Source organism: Nothoprocta perdicaria, unplaced genomic scaffold (genome assembly GCF_003342845.1).
Source record: "Nothoprocta perdicaria isolate Ctin4 unplaced genomic scaffold, notPer1 scaffold_38, whole genome shotgun sequence".
NCBI classification, from domain to species: Eukaryota; Metazoa; Chordata; class Aves; order Tinamiformes; family Tinamidae; genus Nothoprocta; species Nothoprocta perdicaria.
In genome coordinates this window covers 2,604,949-2,624,227 of record NW_020455621.1, presented here as the reverse complement: position 1 = coordinate 2,624,227, position 19,279 = coordinate 2,604,949, and the positions used below count along the sequence as shown (strand labels likewise).

General features: G+C 34.1%; 1 protein-coding gene across 1 annotated transcript in view; it reads left to right on the top strand.

Moving 5' to 3' along the window:
* Positions 1 to 19,279, top strand: part of LOC112951948 (parkin coregulated gene protein-like) — a 66,261-nt gene that overhangs the window by 42,587 nt on the left and 4,395 nt on the right. The window contains exons 2-3 of the mRNA XM_026044721.1: positions 5,922 to 6,056; positions 6,881 to 6,960. Coding sequence (XP_025900506.1) covers positions 5,922 to 6,056; positions 6,881 to 6,960 — 215 coding nt within the window. The remainder of the gene's footprint in view (positions 1 to 5,921; positions 6,057 to 6,880; positions 6,961 to 19,279) is intronic.

The following is a 19,279-nucleotide window of genomic DNA, read 5'->3' as shown; positions in this document are numbered from 1 at the left end:
TTTTAGATATTGGGTGACTGTGTATAGATTTTCCTCTGATCCTTCTCTAMGTTGAACAATCGCAGTTCCTTCAGCCTTCTGTCAAGGTCATCAGACTTCTAATCAACTTTATGGTCTCTGTTGGACTCACTCCAGTTTTTCTTTTTTTTTTTTCATGAAGAGAAACCAGAATTGGACACAATATTATAAGTGTTTCCTAACAAATAGCTAATAGGATTGAATTGTTGTGATGACTATGCTCTTATTGATGCACCCCAGGACACAATTTGCCTTGCTACAAGGGCACTGCTGACTCAGGTTTAATGCTGCCAAAGAGGACCCCAAGATCCTTTTCAATAAAGTCAAATTATAGTTTGTCTTGTACTTGTACTACTTGTCCTGCAGCATGAGATCATTCCATCTCTTGCCTGCAGGACATTTATCTTTATTAAACCCCATGCAAATCTTGTTGGCTCAGTCTTTCTGCTTGTTAAGGCCTCTCTGTATGATGGCTGTTTCTTCTGGTGTAGGAACCCCTCCTCACAGTTTGGTGTTACACGCAAACTCAGTGAGAATGCAATCATTCTGTCATCCAGATCCTTTATAAACATGCAGAATCAGACCCAGTGTCAACTCCTAGAAACTCCATTTTGGATATGCAGATATGCATTTGAGCTTGTAAAACCTCATMAGTCTTCCCTTAAGAGCTAAAACCATGAAATTTATGTAAGACTTAGAAAATCATAATTTATATAATAAGCTTAGTAAATCAGACAGTTATTTTAACTGTCACAAAAATCAGTAGGGATGATCCTACATTTTCTGTTTTTTCCAACTGTAGTTATGGATGACATGTTTAAAAAACATTACGACTAGAAAGATCCTAATGTGTTGTATAAAGAGAAACGCTAAATCCATGTGAGGAAAAGTACTATTAGAAAAGACGATTCAAAATTATTCTGTTGTGAGAAGAATCTGTCCTACTGGAAAAGCAAAAAGCAGGAAAAGTTGACTTTGTCAACCTGGAGAGATTGAAAAAGCTCACTGTGATGGATGCTCCATTCCATAATTAAATTGTTGCTTTTTAATTACTTTTTTATAACAATTATGCCTAATCCATGACTGGAATTCCTTTGTTGTGCAGGTCTGCAAACAAAGAACAACAACAATAACAACAAAATCTGGTCTCCAAAAGGGGGTAATCTAATGATGGGAAAAACAGATAAATAAAAGAAATGCAGATATATTCAGGATTAAAAAAAAAAAAAAAAAGTACCAGCATCCTAATCCTACCTAACAATAGCGGACAATGTTATCAGTGCAGCTACAGGATAATTCTTACCTTGGTAAAGAAAAGTTTAGTAAAAGTTTTGAAGGTTGAAAATTCAGTAGTTTCATATCTGCTGATCAACATAGAAACAGCACAGTGATGATGATGATGATYTTTGTTTGAAAATGTTATAGGTGAATAAAAGCAGCTGACATCTCTGGGCAGCAGAAGGCAAGAATGTTAAATGCAACTGTAGAGATTATGTAGATAGGAGGAAATTGTTATTAGGAGAGTGATACAGTAATGTAAGTTAGGAGAGAGCTACAGTAATATAAGTTATACAGTTATAGTGATGTAAGAGAATGTTTTCTGYAGCTGTGTATTTGATCTAGGTGAGAGAAAAGAATATCCTGGTAGTTAGTTCTTGAGATGCTGAGACCCTGGAAGAAAGATAAATTCTGTGGATGGATAGGGAAGGCCATATATTATCTAATTCTTGAACAATGATTCAGCAAGATATATGGTTAAAATGATGTCAAAAGAGGTCTACATTTAAGAATGATGTTCATATCTGAATACTAAATATAATGATGATCTTCCTAGTAGGAAAGTTAGTAAAGAAAGAAAGCTATCTGCAAAAGGTAAAGGGTATTAGCTCAGTGCAGCCACTTCAGCAAATAGCTTGATCTGTTTTTAAAAGGTGCTAAGAAATTGGCTCACTGAAGCGAACTTAAAGTTTAGCAACATTTCAATCACATGAGGTCCAATTTCCTAATTTCAGAGATAGTTTTATTCTTTTCCAGAGTGCAGACATTTCTTTATTCTAAGCAGACCTCAGACTCATTCTTTCTTATATTGTTTCATTACTTTGAGGTCAGTTGCTCTTCCTCACAGTTAAATGGTCTGTACTCCTCTTACAGGCCAAAGTGACAAGATAACCTTTCTTTTTTTTTAAAAAAAAAGAATACATATAGATCCCTCTATTTAGGGCCATTTGTAATGTCAACCATTCGGAATGTCCCTACTTTACTAGATTTACAATACAAGAATTATGAGGTGGGTTATGTGGTTCAGAAACTCCATATTGAAGAGGAGACAATAGCATGTGATGTTGAAAGGGAAAATATGGTAATAGAGGAAAGTTATTAATGGATCTCCTTAAGAATGTGTTTTAGCGCTGCTCTTATTTTACATTTTCATTAATGACCTTGGTAAAAAAAAAAAGATTGTAACATGAAATTTATGGTTGTCATGTAGTTTGGAGGTGTTATTAATACAGATGAMGATCACAGTGTCACACAAATGGAAGTAGAAGCCCCTGAGAACTGGTATAATAGAAATGAAATTAAATATAATAGTACAAAGTACAAGGTTATGCACTTAGAATGAATGACAAGAAATTCTGTTATTAACATGGGGCTCATCTATTGGGAAAGATACTTCAGATATAGTTTAACAAAGATGACTATGTGATGCCAGTGTGACGTTGCAATGTGAGACTAGATGTAATGCTACAAGTTCCGTTAGATAGACCGTACCTAGAGTTAATTGTATTTATGATCACTGATAATGTGGTTTGAGTAAACCTGAATAGGTTTCTCTTCCATCATACCTTGAATGAACATAATTTTAGAATATACAACACTGAACTTTGGCAAGGAATTCTACAAATCCACTTTTAATTGCTTGACAATTAAAATACTAATAACATACATAATAACATAATAAGATACAATAAACAACTGCTTTTGTTTGTTCCAAACTTTTCACTTACTATTTTTTTAAACCTTCTATGTTTACTGAGACAGTGAAAAATCAGTCCTTATCCATTCTGTCTATGAAATCATGATTTTATAGTCACTTTTTCAGGCTGAAGAATTCTAGTTTATTTATTTCTTGTATAAAACCCATCCTATACCTACAGTCATTTCTGTTATTCCTCTCTGAAATTTTTCTAATTCTACTGTTCTTCTTTTTAGGTGAAAGATCAGAGTAGGCATACTATTTGAGATGTAGTTTCTAACTGTCAAAGTAAGGTTGATGTACAACAGTCTTTCAACATTAAAGGGAAAAATAAATTACTAATAAATTTATGAAATTGATATGATACAATTGTGTGGAATGAAAGAGAAATGAACTAAATAACGAAGTTCCTTCGAGTCTTCCTGGTTTCTTTCTTCTCAAATGAAGAGTGGTTGGAAATTCAATTAGCACAACCCTATTTCTAGAAATTTCACAAAGGTACACTAGAAAAAAGTTCATTTTAAAATTACTAACATGAGTTTGGAAGATTAAAACCTGGTTTCAGATAAGATATAGTGTGGGATTGTGTTAGCAACTGCTAATTTGAGACTGCAAGACATAACTAAGTTCATGTGCTAAGGACAACATTTCTTATCAATTATTTAAGATAGACTATAGATCTAAGATAACAGAACAGGCATTCTTAATATTTCATAGAAAAACATGTCCTGTTGATGTTGAAAAATGTATGAAAAGAATATAGATGCATTTATAGTGGCCTCCAGTGAACAGTTATTCATAGGTTTGTCTCAAATACAAAAAAAAAAAAAAAAAGTAAAGACAAATTAAGTGAACAATCTTACATTGGTGGCATAGAACAATTGTTCCTTGCCAAAACAATAAGTACATATATTTTTTAAAAAAGACTTTATATTTTTATAATAGGAAGCAAGTCATAAAGGCATTTTTTACAAAGGAGATATGCAGATAATTCCATAAAGTTCTTATCCAAAGTGAATGGACATAAAAATGGAAAAGTAGGCAAAAAGCTGTAGAAAAGAGTCAGAAGTTGAGGGCCTTTGAGATTTGCTTAGCTCTCTAGTCTCTTGCAGCATTTGAGATTAACTTTGGTAATTAGCTTAAGCAGCAGATCTCTCACAAGTACTTCAAATTTTGTATATATGTTCATGTAAATTGCTAGTTGCTGTTACTGCTATATCTGGCTGAGAAAAAAAAAATCCAAAATGAGTTTTTTTGTAATGGGCTACAAAGTATGCTCATCAACCATTATTCAGATAGGAAAACAGGCAGATCTGAATTAAATTTCTTCCTCTGATTTCTTCCAAAGAGGAGATGTCTGAGAAGAGACTTCTCTACATTTCTTCCAGAGCTTCAGTCATCAATAGTGAAGCACTGAAGTATCTAAAGGCCAGACTCATCTGAGGAAGTGACCTGGTGCCGAAGACTAGGAAATGGCCAGAGAGAGACATAGGAACAGTCAGAGAGGATAGTTAGATCAGACAGAAACCAAGCCAAACGAACAGACTTAACTGAGATGGCAGGAAAACAAGGAGATTAAATAAGCTATTGCAAGGGAAGAAGAGAGCAGCTGAAGATAACTATGGGTAACTTGGAAGAGTGGAGAGAAAGAGCCTCAGAAATGGCCTCAGCAGAGGAGAAGGCTGACTGGGTGAAATGAGATTGGCAGCATGGAACGGAGAAAGAGACAGAAGCATTAAGTACCATAGGAAAAGAAGACTGTAAAAAAGGGAACAAGTTGAATGGATTAGAAGCTGAGAGACTTAGACAGTGTAAATGTTGTTGTTAATTGTGCCATTGTGTCAGGCCAAAGGAGAAGGAAGCGATTCTGAAAGAAAAGATACTCTAGATGCAGGCCCTGGTTCAGATGGAGGTATTTAGTATTCTGTGGAAGATTAGTGTGGAAAGGACAGAGTAGTAAGAAGCCATAAATGGCCAGATTGTTTTTGTAGATCAATGCATTTTATTCCTTAAGAGATATACTGATTAATTCTCTGTCGCAGGCAAGGTCTTACTCTTGAAAATTGCAAAAGATTTTCATTTTACACCAGACTTAATCCATTGTCATTTTAGTAGAACTGCACATAGTTATATGAATGTTAGAAGAGAGAATCAAGCTCTCTTGGCTGACATTAATAAACTGGTGAATACAGTAAGTACTGTGCCATAAATAGAGGGAGAATTCTTCAGATTTCAAAGCACCTGCCATAGCTTGCCAGATAACTTGTCTTCTTTTCTCTTAATAATCACCCTTCCTTGCACCTTAAGAAAGAAATTACAAAAAGCAATAAGTCGCATTTTACACATGATACTAACAGTGAAATCTGTCTTGCACTCAAATAGAAGTTGTGGAAGTCTCTGCAGTTCAATGGGGAACGTTTCCATGTTTGTCATTCAGTCTCAATACCAAGTATTCTCCTTGAACTCAATGGGAATGAAAATTGCGCTGCTAAAAAGACAGTTTACCCGTGAGAGATTTTGGATACTGCTTCAGCTTCTTACATACTTCTCATCCCCTTATGAGATGTTCTACCTACTCTATTCTACTCCTTGAATGTATTTATGCCAAAAGGCTAAATTAGAAAAAATATTTCTCAAGGAGAAATGCTTAATTTTCTAAGAACTTCTGTCAAATAAAGAAGAATAAAGTGATTACACAGTGAATATTATGTGCTTGCTGATTTATTCTTGTTTAAAAATGTTGGGGCAACTGAGACAGACAATCTGAAATTTCCAACAAGTTACTCCCATTAAGGAGTTTCTGAAAATAATCTGTGAGATCAATGCTATACTGTTTTCTTATCTCTTTCTATTTTGAGCTATAAAAATAAAGCTTTTTATAAAACTGTATTATCTCTAAATTATGTTTTTTTGTGTTTTTTTTTTGAAGGTAAGAGGTCCTCCTGTTGCAGGAGCATTTAAAGAGAGACCAACAAAGCCCACAGCATTTCGCAAGTTTTATGAGCGAGGAGACTTCCCAATTGCCCTTGAGCACGATACGAAAGGAAACAAAATAGCCTGGAAGGTAAGTCAGGACACAGCTGTGACAGCCAGATGAGCTTATTGAAGTGACATCTCTCATTCTCAAACAAAGTTGGCTTATAAGTAAATAAACTGAAGTAATTTCTTAGCAAATGGAAGATGGTGGGGAAGCTGTTAGAGAAAGGCCCTTGAGTCAGCTGTCTACCTTGACTAACAATTAAATTATATGCTGCAAAAAGGAAGATGACAGAGTTGCTTTGCCTTAGAGAATTGCCTCATGCCCAATTCATCTCTATTTTTATGAGGACCTGGCAATGCAGCCTATTTCAGGCAGTCCATCAAATGATGGAAGTGGCTGGATACAGTGAGCAACAGCCATTTATCTCCCCCAGATTTCACCTTCCTGCAGGACACTTCCAAATAGAAGCTTTAATTACCTAAATGGATAGGTCAAGATTGCCCGCTCCCTGAAAATGCAGAGCAGAATACAAACGAAGGCAGATTCTCATTCCACAGCTGTACTCTCAGTCTACAGCATATGTCAGACAGCATAATCGCTGTCATACGTGCCCCTGTTAGAGGCTGACCTCCACTGCCGAAACCATTACAGCCCCGACATTTCTCTGACAAAAGGTTAATTGGCTTCAAAATAAATGTATTGCCTAATGACTCCATTCTAATGCGGCTGTGTTTCTCTCTAAAAGGCCTGGTGATGTTATTTGTAAAACTTACCAATCTTCTAAGTAACTACTGCAGACTTTTAAATCTAATTTGAAAAATGAATGCTGATCTTTAACCTGATCCTACTATTTAATTATTTTGGTTATCATGAATTACTTTTTGTGTGTGTGTTATTTATTGGACTAGAAAAAGGTTTTGCTGGAAGCAGTGATGGTTACAGAAAATGAATGTGAAATGCCTGAGAAAAAATACATCAGATTTGAARGGTGATTTGAATTGTTCATGTCAAGAACATGATCTCAATTTTAAATGTGTTAATTCAACACAAAAAGAGAGATTTTGCAATGTTGGAACTGATTCTGCTTTTAATGAAGTCGATAGGATTAGGCCTACACTGTAGTTCAGTGGAACTATATAATTTGTTGGTAACAACATTTTTTACATATTAAAGTATAGAAGAAATATTTGTGTTGTGTGAAATTACAGTTGTGTTGCCCATAGCAGTGTTAAATCAGTACAATAAACAGTAAAGCAAGGAGAGGCACTAGGCGGTAAGACCTGCCCAACGATCAGAAAGAGATTCCATGGTTCCATGTGACTGGTCTTCAGATGACCTAAGTCACACAACTTCAGGGTTTAGCAGGTAAGACCTCAAAGGTAACCCGCAAAACTCTGAGAAATTCTGCAAAAATATACAAAATTTGGTTTATATCCAGGGGTTTAATGACTACCTTCTCAAAACCTTTACTCTGTATTGAGACACAAACTCTTTATTCCACTTTTTTTTTTTTTTTTAATATTTGTTGCACAAATAGCCTAGATATGCTATTGCATAGATAATGCTAGTGGAATGATAGGCCTTATAACGGTATATAATTATTTATATATAACACATATATTTAATGCTATATTTCAAGAAGAAACCAGCTTAATTTACTTATTCCTGAATTTTTTGCTTTTTATCAGCCTTCCAGCAAAAGCTGAATGTCTACAATAAATGTTGGTTGCCTGCGTCTCAGAATTTGAGTTATATGAAGAGATGCTATTTTTGGAAGGTCCTAATAGTCACGTCTCTGGTCTAAGACTCAGAACATACTTTCTTCCCATCATAATTTGCAGTCTTGTGGTTGTAATGTCCACTTACCACAGTAAAGCGTTGGACTGCACCTAGTGACATCTCACACGAGAGACTGATCTCATGCAACAGTTGCCTTTGCTGTTGCTGCTAAATCTCTCTTTCCAAACCATTTCTGCCCACACGCCTGCAGGCAGCCTAATAGCAAACGGCTCCATAGCTACACTGGCAGCGTGGCCTGGTCCAATGGCCACATGATTTAGTATCACAAATCAGTCCAAGCTGAGTTCTGTGGCAGCCACTCAAGAAAACAACACAGAGGCAGTAGAATCTTTTGAGGCTGTTTAATTCGGCACCCARCTGTCATTGATTATTGTGCAGTTTAAGCAGATGAAGTAGGAAAATAGCAGTTTTCCAGTTCAAGCATTACTTTAGATAGGTAGTAGTGTCTTAGAGGATGCCCATTGCTGCAGGAGGCTGAAATGTTGTTCGTTTGTCAGCAGTTAATATTTAAAGGTATGGATAAAGTAAGGTCTGTTTGTGTTTGGTTTTGTGTTTGTTTGTTTGTTTCAAGGTCATTCAAATAATCAAAATATACAGCATAAGTTGAATGGCTAATGTTCATTAGTGTGTCATATATATATTTGTAAATATGATTGATGAAGCAATTCATTTCAGAAGAATATTTTACTAAGTATTGCTAAAACAAATGCAAATGAAAAGATTTTAATATTGAGATATGTTCAGAGAAGATCTGTACAGTCTTAGCTGAACTATATTTGCTTGCATGAATCAGATGACTCTTGTGAAAGAAAATAAAAAAGGAGAAATAGATGAAACAATGATATTTTTAACCCACTATAATCGCACAGTATCACTGTTTTATTGTGAAAATTTTGTTCTGTTTGCATGTGATGTATATCATGGTTCATTTTACTCTTGTTATCTTGTCTACTCCTTGGTGCATTAGAAAAAATAAAGGCAGTTCTAAATCTATGATTTGTTCTTATAGAGGTCAATACTTCAGGATTTTCATTCTGTCTGCAAAATATGCAATGTTTTGAACTGGGGGAGGCAGAGAGGAGGAAGGCAGCTAAGGCAGAAGAATCCAAAATATTTGTAGCATTTATGAGATGTGTTAATATATATACTTCAAGAAATATTGGCTAAAATGCACAGCTGAACCTTCATTTTATAAAATTCTGCATATGCCTAATTTTAAGCCCATGATTAATTTTGCATAAGGACTGGCTAAATACGAATATGGTTGTACACTAAGATGGGATATAAAGTTCAGGAAGTATAYCAAAACTATACCCTAAAAGCTGCATATGTTGACCTTCTGTTTTTTTTTTTTAGGAAAGAGCAAAAACTTTTTGTTTGGTTGAATTATTCAACAAAGGTTTGAAAAGATCTCTGTAAATTTGAAGCATTTGCTTTTGCCCACAAAAAGAAGATGAATAATAATTTAATGTAGTTGAAAACTGTGCTTCTGGTGTACAGCAAATGTAGGCCTTTAGATTTGGAATACAAATTACTGTTATTTTTAAATTAGATAATAATAGAAAATGATCATTTTAGGAAAAAAATGTACTAAAAAAATTGTCTTCTAGGCCTTTGGACTACTTGTTTGGGATCCTGAAATCTCATATTATGAATATAAAAATTTTAATTTTAAATGAGACAATATCTTTATGCATGATTTTATACAGAAAGCTAAAAAAAAAGAAAGATCTTGTACCTCAAGTCTGAGAAGGGCATTCACATCAGCAATACATTACTGATTTTAATAAAGTCAGAATCCAATTAAAATTTTGACTAAGAAAGTTGATATAACCAACAAAGGATTTCAAGATTATTAAGAATGTGTTTTAAAAACAGCCTTTGAATATCCTAGATAAAGTCATCAGACATTTTTAAAAATCAGTTATTTATTTATCAGTTTGAAAAGCAAGAGAATTTTTCAGGTACACAAGCTCTGGAGTCACATCTCAGTATTTCTGTGGAGTTTTGGTAATTAATTAACATGAGTAAACACTGTAATTTGTCGTCCCTATGTTTTATTAAGTAAACTTACGTAAAACTTCCCAAAGTTCAAATACCACAATTAAAGAAAAAATAATTGTAATGAGCTTTTTTTCCATAAAAATGACCCCAGTAATATACTGAGTCTTGCGAGTTTTAGAGGTGATTCTACAAGCAGGGATGATCTAATAGCTTATCATCTCCCAAAAGAGGCAGATCCAACTTTTCCTACCTCTTCTGCTCTCCATTCCAAATGCAAACTTGGCACTGGCTCTAATGCTGATTAGGGCTGTGTGAGTAAATTTGTCTCTCTAACTCAGTAAAAAAGAAAAAAGTGGAAATGGTTTTGCCTAATTAGCAACATACTTACCGTCCTGTGAACTTTGCTTTTAAAAAGGTGCAAGAATGCTAAAATAATGCTGACAAGGGAGAGAGAAACATTACTGAAGTACWACGAAGGATGGGAGAGAAGAAAAGGGCCTCAAAATCTTTTTCTTTCGACAGCAATGAACTCATATTAGTTTAGCTGTGTGTGGAACTATAGCCTTAGATACTTGGAAGCAAAGAAAAGCTGATGAAAACTGTGGTTTTCTTTTGGAAAATAATCATTGTATTTTTAAAACAACAGTGAAACAGTCTAGAGACAATAATATAGCGAATGTAAGATGCAAAATCGTAGTAAGAAAGCATTTTTCCATTTTAAACTACAATTGCAACAATACCTGTTACATCATCTTACATCAAAGATTATCAGTAATTCTTTTGCTGTCACTTACTGAAATAAGCACAGCCAAATATTGCTCACGACAATCCATGTGTGGACAAGTGTCCTTCACTTGTCATTCACAAGTGTGATTCCTTTTGACTCTGTGACCCTTTGTGGTATCTTGCTGATACTAATGCTCGAGCAATGACTATCCAAGTCACCAATGTGCATGTGATTTTTTCTTATTGTTAAGACTATCATCACAGCTCCATGCCCTAACATTTCTTTCCTTCAAATACAGAATGCTAAAATTGGCCACATCTTAATGCCTATGACCTAATTCTCATTTAAATGAAAAAAAAAAGAGAAAGGTTAAATCACTTATGCAGTATTGTATATGTCAAACACTGTATATGTTCGACATTCCAGTCTCTAGGTCTGGAACTTTTGAAATAAATATCAGAAATTATGAAATAAATATCAGAGAGCTCCAGGAGAAATACAGGGTCTTTTCTACTAAATAAAACAACAAAATTCTCATTGTCTGCATTGGGATCTTTACTGCTACAGATAAATATTATCCATTATGTTTCTCCTTTTTCTCCTTAAGTTATCATAAATTTGTTGCTGTTTTAGACCCTTATGCTGCTCTGTGGAATCCATTTCTGATCAGCTATAAATTAAAATTTCTTGAGCCTCCAAAGGTATAAAAATTATGACGATCCCTTTGATAACAGCAGATTTTAATCTGTTTCTTATATCTAGTAATTTGTAGTTACTGATTTTTTTAACTATTTTTAGAATTTTTATCTAATTAATTTTTTTATATTTTAAAAATTAAGGTTGTAATTGTATTTTATAGGTATGTAGTTGGTTTTTATGTAGTTGATTTTTCTTCAAAAGTTCTAAAGATTGATTATCTCTTGTTTACAGAATAAAAAAAAGGCACAAAACTGAGTCTTTTGATTAAGGCAGTATTCTTTAAGTTGCTTTAATTAAATCAAGTAAGTATTTTTTTGTGCTTCTCTTTTCCAATGCTATGATACATATGGTCACAGAAAGTATGAAATTTCAATAATTTCATTCCATCACTAAGTAACATTAATTCCAAATAAAAGGGCCTCTTCAAATCTTACTTTTCAAAAGTAGCTTACTAGAATGAATTTTTGACAGAGGAATACTTCTAAATTATGATGTATCAATAAAGTGCGTACTTAAAACAGTTGCTAAAAATTTAGAAAGCCAATGGCTAAATCAGCATATGCTTCTTTGGTTGCTTCACTACAAATTAATACTAGCCTACAGAACATTCATGATATGGCTCTGTTCAAATCTTTTTTACTTCTGAAAATAGTGTCTTTGCAGGTCTTAAGAAACAATTTGTGGTGTAAGCAATTAATGAAAAACTCATATCAAAACATTGTTTTTCGCAGTCTTTTCGTAAAATTCCACAATTTCAAAACAACTATTCTAATACACTGCGCTTAATGGGTTTTGTGTGTTTTTTGTTTGTTTGTTTTTAATCTATATTTAACCTAATACTTTAAATGGGTCACTGAATTAAATCACATTATGTATCAAGGGCTACCGAGGGCAATTTCTTCTTACCACTTGTGGCTCTGAAATGCTTAATTCTTTCCAGAGTTTTTAAAAGTTCTCTAGTCTTTAACATTTCTTTCGTATTTATAATTTAAGAATCTAATGGAATATCTCTTTTCTCCATGTTCCCATAAAGTACCTTATTTTAAGAATGTGGCAAGTGCATTTGCTTAAGAGCTGAATAATTTGTTTCCCTTAAAGAATAAAGGATATTTTCTTGGAATGGCTCAGATCACCTGTCTTTCAACAACACTGAATGCTGAATTTGAGGACTAGTGTTCAGCTKGAGTTTGAAGTAGGCCTTGCACAGGAAAGTGACAGTTTACCTGTTTTCTATAGTACAGAGTTGCCATATTTCATTTATTAACTCCTCTGTGGCTAATTAACAGTCACATCTTATCCCAGGATTCTAGAAAACAGTAATCTCGTGGCAGTTAATTTACTGTTCCTTTTTTTCCTTGCATACACAATTAAAACCATCCCTTTATTTGATGTAAATTGCCATCTTTTGAAAGTGTATGGAATGAAAACCCAGTCATATATCAGAAATAACTTTAATTTAAATTTGCTAAATGACCTCTGAAAGCTAGATGAAAGATTTTCTGCTGAATGGGCTGGTGCTCCCTGCCTGCATAATTTATGTGAGAAATTAGTGCAAATGGTTCACTTTTATGGAGCAGAGCTGCTTGTAGCAAGCCTGCAGAAACAATTTTCCCCCAAGCCTCCATCTGTTCTTCAAACCAGGGCATATGCCACCTCATCGAGCTTGAAAGTCAACTGATTTATAACTCCTGAAAAGCACACGGATTGAAAAGAAAGGTCTACTGCTGCTATGTGACAATGATTTGTTAGGCACTTGGACAAAGACAAGTCACGTTACTCTCTGCCCAAGGGACATAAGTGATGTTGAAAACTTCAAAAATTGGTAAATTGTCATGCAGGACAATAACAAATTGCTCCTCTCCATTGAGTTAAGCAGCTCCCTCTCTTCTTAAAAGTAAAAACTTTTAGATGGTAAGTAGGTAGTATGGCCAAGTTATGTTGTTTTACTGTGCTTCAGACAGAATAGTCTTTTCCGAGATACGGAGTTTTCAGTCTAGAAGTGTCAGAGCTTGTTCCACTTTAATCTTTAAACTGAAAGCGGAAACATGTGTCTTAGAAAGGACTTGCTGTTTGTCAGGAAGTTCTGTTCAATGCCACAAATAGGGCTTGATGATGAATTTTCTGTATCTATCTGCTCTGAGGGTGAATTTGCAACTGTATCCCAATTAATGAATGTTTTGTTCTCTGTCCATCGCTTACCACCCGTCCTTCATTTAGCCAGGTATTACAGAGCACTAAGGCGAGCAAAAAAGACAAACTGAATTGACAACATGACCACAGAAAATCAACATGTGTTTGATGTGTTCATTATGGTTGTAAAATGCCACTTATGGTTGTGAAATGCTGTGGCTCTTTTGATTTGAGGCTTAGAGACCAAATCATTTCTACTTCGTATGTTCTGTCTTCTCAAGTTTGAAAAACCTTGTGTCGTAACTTTTCGCAGTCATTTGATGTTACATAGACATGAATATCCCGACCCAATCTCACATAGACAATTGCATGAATATTGCATAATTCAGTTAAAAAATATAAAACACAGCTTGACATATTAACTAGATCATCTTAAGGAATTATTTCCAATGTGTAACTGGAATCTCAAGTACTCTAGTCATTATCCTGCATAATACCATTAAAATTGATATGATGCATATGCTATTGGCTGACTAAAGATGATGCAAATGTATTTTCTCTGGAGCTAATAGACTCCAAAAATTAAATACAACTTGTAAACATTTTGCTTCACTGCATTGAAGGAGATTATTAAGTAATAATATAATATAATATAATATAATATAATATAATATAATATAATATAATATAATATAATATAATACAATACAATACAATACAATACAATGTAATGAAAGATTATTTTATTTATACATATTATATTTAATATAAAATGATATAATGTTATTATAGTAGTAATATAATATTAATATGTATAATAGTGTATTATACTGTATTATAATATATAATTAGAAAAGCTAATAAGGCTATAGGTCTTTACAGATGAATGGAGCACTAAAAACACACATTCTACAAACATTCAAACAATGACTTTTCCAAAGCATAAAATAASTAATTATCATTTCAGCATCTAGTGACATTTCTTGTCACTAGCATCCATGAGGCTTTCACATCAAATTCATTTTCACATCTACTATTCTACAGATTCCTGATTTGCACATAATTTGCACTGCTACCCTCCTTAAATCATTATTCAGTTAATTAATGCTAATACATCTCTGAGATATTTATGGCCAAGACCTTTAAAAATACAATTCAGTGTAAAATACTACTGTTTACTTTGTGCTTCTAGGATATAAAAGATAATGACATATTAGCTGAAAGCATATAAAAGACATATTAGTTGATCTTAATGTAAATATTTTGCGTAATACTTTCACAGGAAAATTCATATGCTTGTGGAAACAAACACATGAACCAATGAAAACAGAGCAAACTGCAGTCCTTGTGTTCATGACAAAACCCGCTGTTCTCTTCATGTTCTCTTTTTGTGTAAAAAGGGCAGCAATTATTGGGAGATGTAAAATTGTGCAGTATACTTCAGTTTGGAGATCTAATCTAGTTAGAGATATGAAGACTTACTCCTTTCAGAGTTTCCTTCCTGTTCAAAATTCTTGCCTGCATACACTTTTGAATGGTTGATTCATTCTGAGTTCAAATAAGGTTCATTTGTTCTTTATTTGTTTTTTTTTTCTTTTGTTTTCTTTTTTTTTTTAATTAAAACTGTGTTCTATTTCTTATTTCTACTATTTTATTTTTCATTCATTATATGCTTTTCTGATGAGATGGGGAAAAGCAGTTGTCCAAACTCTACAGTACTGTTATCAAAATTGCCCTTTTCTCTCCCCAAACCATTAAACRACATGTAGTCATAGTCATCACATTATAAACTACCCCCTATATATGTATATAAAAATATACTTTTTTTAGGTGAAGATCATCTGGTAAGTTGCTACTTYAAAGAAAGAATTCTTTACTGAATTTTATTCATTTTTCACTGTGAGCCTATTCAAATAATTCATTTACAAATTAATTCAGAAACACATAACAACTGATATTTGCACTACGTTTATCCTCTGCCTTGGTAATTTTGAGACATTTTGTGAGATAATCAAGAATGGCCATATAATTCAGTGAGCTGCAGCTCACTGGAAGTCCTCACGGTGCGTGAGGAAGGGGGAGCATCGCTTCCTGTTCATGTTACCTTGCTGGGGTGGCCRGCCACCAGGCTCGCAGGGGCTCCTGCTCTTACACTACACAAAACAAGGTAACACTTTTGCATGCTTTTTACAGAGCTGCAGATAATTAGGGCAATAAATCAGGTTGCTGTCAGGACCTAGAAAGAAAAGTTTTTGTGGATTTACCACCCCCAAGATTGATTTAATTCCGCTGGCCTTACATGAAGCTGGTGTGGAATGCAGGCCCGATGCATTGGTTGAACACTGCTCGCAGCCATCACATAAGAGGCAATAATCATTGAGAGCAGGAACTTCAACCCCATACCTGATTCCCTGATTCATAAATATTCGTTTCTGCATGCATTTAAGCTCCAAGGTCATTAATCTCTTTTTCTTTTTTTTTTTTTTTTTAATATTATCACTTAATATGGTACAGCATTATAATAATCCTTGAATAAGTAGTTTAATTTTTAGATATGCAGTAGTTCTGATCCAGCACTTCAAGTCACTGACTAGTATTAGATTGTTTAATTAAAATTGACAAATAGCAAATCCATATAGGGACTGCTAGAACTGTTCTGTTCCTCTTAATCTTGTGTTTTATCAAACTGGCTTCCTGATAAACCTTACAATGTGCAAGTGAGTTCTCTCTAAGAGTGCTGTGTTTTCTGCTTTTCAATAATTAATTCTGTGCCTATGTATTTTTCCGTAGAAAGTGGCAACCTTTTACACTKCTAGTACTTCTATTCAAAACTATTCTCCTATCCCTCCACAGGGCAAAGCACAAGCACACCAGAATAGATATTTTTAWTTTTTATTTTTTTGAACATGAWTATCTTTGTATCAACTATGAAATCTCTTCACCTCTGTGCATGTTCTTATTTGTAAATGTGGAAAACTGGGGAATAACCTGATAAACCTCTAATATATTATGTAGATAAAACTTTCTACCTCTTACTTCCAGRAATTTTAAAAAGTAGTTATTTATGATCTGAGTTATCGGAAGTAATTAACCTTATTGCCAGAGACTTGAATCATGTCTTGCATGATCTCCAGAATTCTCTTCCAGAGTAAATTATTCTGTGATTTCATGCACATAGTATCATTAGACACATGATCATGCAATCATGTGTCTAATTTTGTATGTCTGCATTACTTTTCTTTTGACAATGTCAAAATATATTCTTATTTAGTGAATAAGATCTCACAGATAAAGACATAAAGGCATAGGAATAATAGTACGATRTTAACTTACATTAACTTTCTTAAAACATTTCCATTATGTTCTTAATGCTACTRTATCTGTATTTACAACCACATTTCCTCCGTATGCTGTGTGGATACACACATATAAATTTATTCTGGAAATAATTTTCTTGCCATACCATTTAAATTAAAAATTGCATTCATAACATGTAGGAGATTTATATTCATGTTCAGTTTACCATAACTAAATACTAGATGTAACCACCCCCCCAGCTTTAGATCCTTCAGTCAACGCACTGTAGCAGCTCACTGAGCTCGTGTTGTCAGCCTGATTCTTCTTGAAGACTTTGAAATTCATGTGGCTTACGAGGGGAAATCGCTTTTTGATGCAGTAAAGATAGAAMTGTTTAAAATGACTATGATTAGTTCATTGACATTGTACAAAGTGCTTTGGGCCTCTGGATTTCATGTGATGTAAATGAAAGAAGAAGAATTTTAACAGTTCCTGTCATGTAGTACTGGGTTCTAAATGTAATTCAAATAGATGGGCTGAACTTCTTTTTTTCTTTTTAAGTTAGAAACAATGAGGAAAATTTATATTTAAAATAACAATAGAGTAATATTCTATATTATTCATTATAATAATACAGAAATCTCCTAYGGGGTTAATGAATTGCACCATCTAGAAGCAATATATTAAATAGCATTTCATTTACCTGCCTGATGTTTGAGGGTTTTTTTCATCCATATAATGACTTCAATTAGGTCATGATTGTTAACACATTTGAACAATCAAACAGATTTTAATGTAGTAAGTCTAAATCTAAGAAATGTTTCCAGATTTTAGAAACCCTTATAAATATCTTAGCATAGGCTCCTATAGACATAATTAGTTGATCATAATACTTCATTTATTGTTTTTATCTGCATGCCCAGTGGATTTGGGACAGTTTGTTTAAATGAACTCTGATCTAGGCAGTTAGTCTTTCAGTCTAAGATTTCCATATCTTCTACGTTGTTATCAGTGTTTGAAGACTTTGTTAAGTTTTCATTAAATCTCCTATAAAAAAGCCATTTCTGCATGACATACAAATACATTTCAAGAAGAGGATAATGCCTACATATTTGTTTTTCCTTGGAAACTTGCTATTCCTGTGACATCAAAGAAAATATGGAATGACAAATGTATTGAGCATAAGACTTATTTCAAACAAACTGGAAAAAAAAAAAAGAGGAGATTGCAGAAATGTCTTTAAAGGCTGTAAGATGTGGATTGGGACAATCAGGCCACGTCTAACCAGACTTTTGAATCGGAGTGCGCTCCTTGACATGCACTCTGTTCCTGAATTGAGGCCAGACCAAAGAAAGCAGAGGGAATCTATCTGACCTCTAAGAATCGCGCCTCCCTGCAGTCATTGACTCTGGCAATGTTTTGGCACCTCTCCTTGTTATTTTTCAGTGCTATTTTCAAGAACAACTTAGTAATTAAGAACAGCCTTCTTCCAGTGAAGATACTGGGCTAGACAGATGAGAGGGAAATTTGATGGAGTTAAAGATTTTTAAATYTCTCTGTTCTAATAATATCACTAAATTTCTGTGTTCTGGTCTGATCTTCCATATGAAATCTAACAATCGACAATTTAATTCATGTAGAGATAGTCGTAGTTTTTGGATTATATCTTCCATCCCTGCTGATAAATGTTCTTGGGRTTGATAGGATGCCGTATTATGAATTTTCTTAAATTTTCACTTTACTTTTTTTAACAAGCTAGGAAATTGCATACCTGACATGTAACTAAAACTATATTTTGATTTATTATTAATTATAGAATCACATATTTTTCTCTTAGGGGCTCTACTTCATCTAATTTGCAGGATGGATAGTTCACTTGGGATAGAGCTATATAAACATTTTCTGTTACATAAGAATCAGATTAAAAGTTCCATCTGCTAGATCATGTCCTGTGCCACAGTCTCTACTCCCTCAGTTAAACTTAGGTGTTCAATATATAGAAATGATAGCTGTATGGTATGTTAAAAAAAACGTTTGGAACAGCTGCAATCAAGAAGTATCTCAAAAATTCAATATRTTTATGTTTCTGTAAATATAAGTTAAATAWATATAATATAAATAATATAATAGCCATACAGAAAAGCAGAATCTATAGCAAATGTCATGGAAATATATACAGAAGATAAAATATATCCAAAATATATCCAAAGCAACAATCAAATATAAAGTCCTAAGATCTAAAATAAATAGTAAAGGTGACATAGATCTCCTTGAACTGAGAAAAGTCAATTTCACCTGTTTCRTAGAATCATAGAATCCTCAAGGCTGGAAGGGACCTCCAGAGGTCACCTAGTTCAACGCCCCTGCTCACGCAGGGTCACCTAGAGCACGAGGCACAGGGCTGCATCTAAGCAGGTCTTGAAGATCTCCAGAGAAGGAGACTCCACAACCTCCCTGGGCAGCCTGTGCCAGGGCTCTGTCGCCCTCACTGTTAAGAAATGTTTTCTCAAGTTCCTGCAGAACTTTTGATGCCTCAGTCTGTGACCATTTCCTCTAGTCCTATCGCTGGCCACTGAAAAGAGGCCGCCCCCTCCTCCTCACTGCCTCCCTTGAGGTATTTATAGACACTGATCAGGTCCCCCCTCAGCCT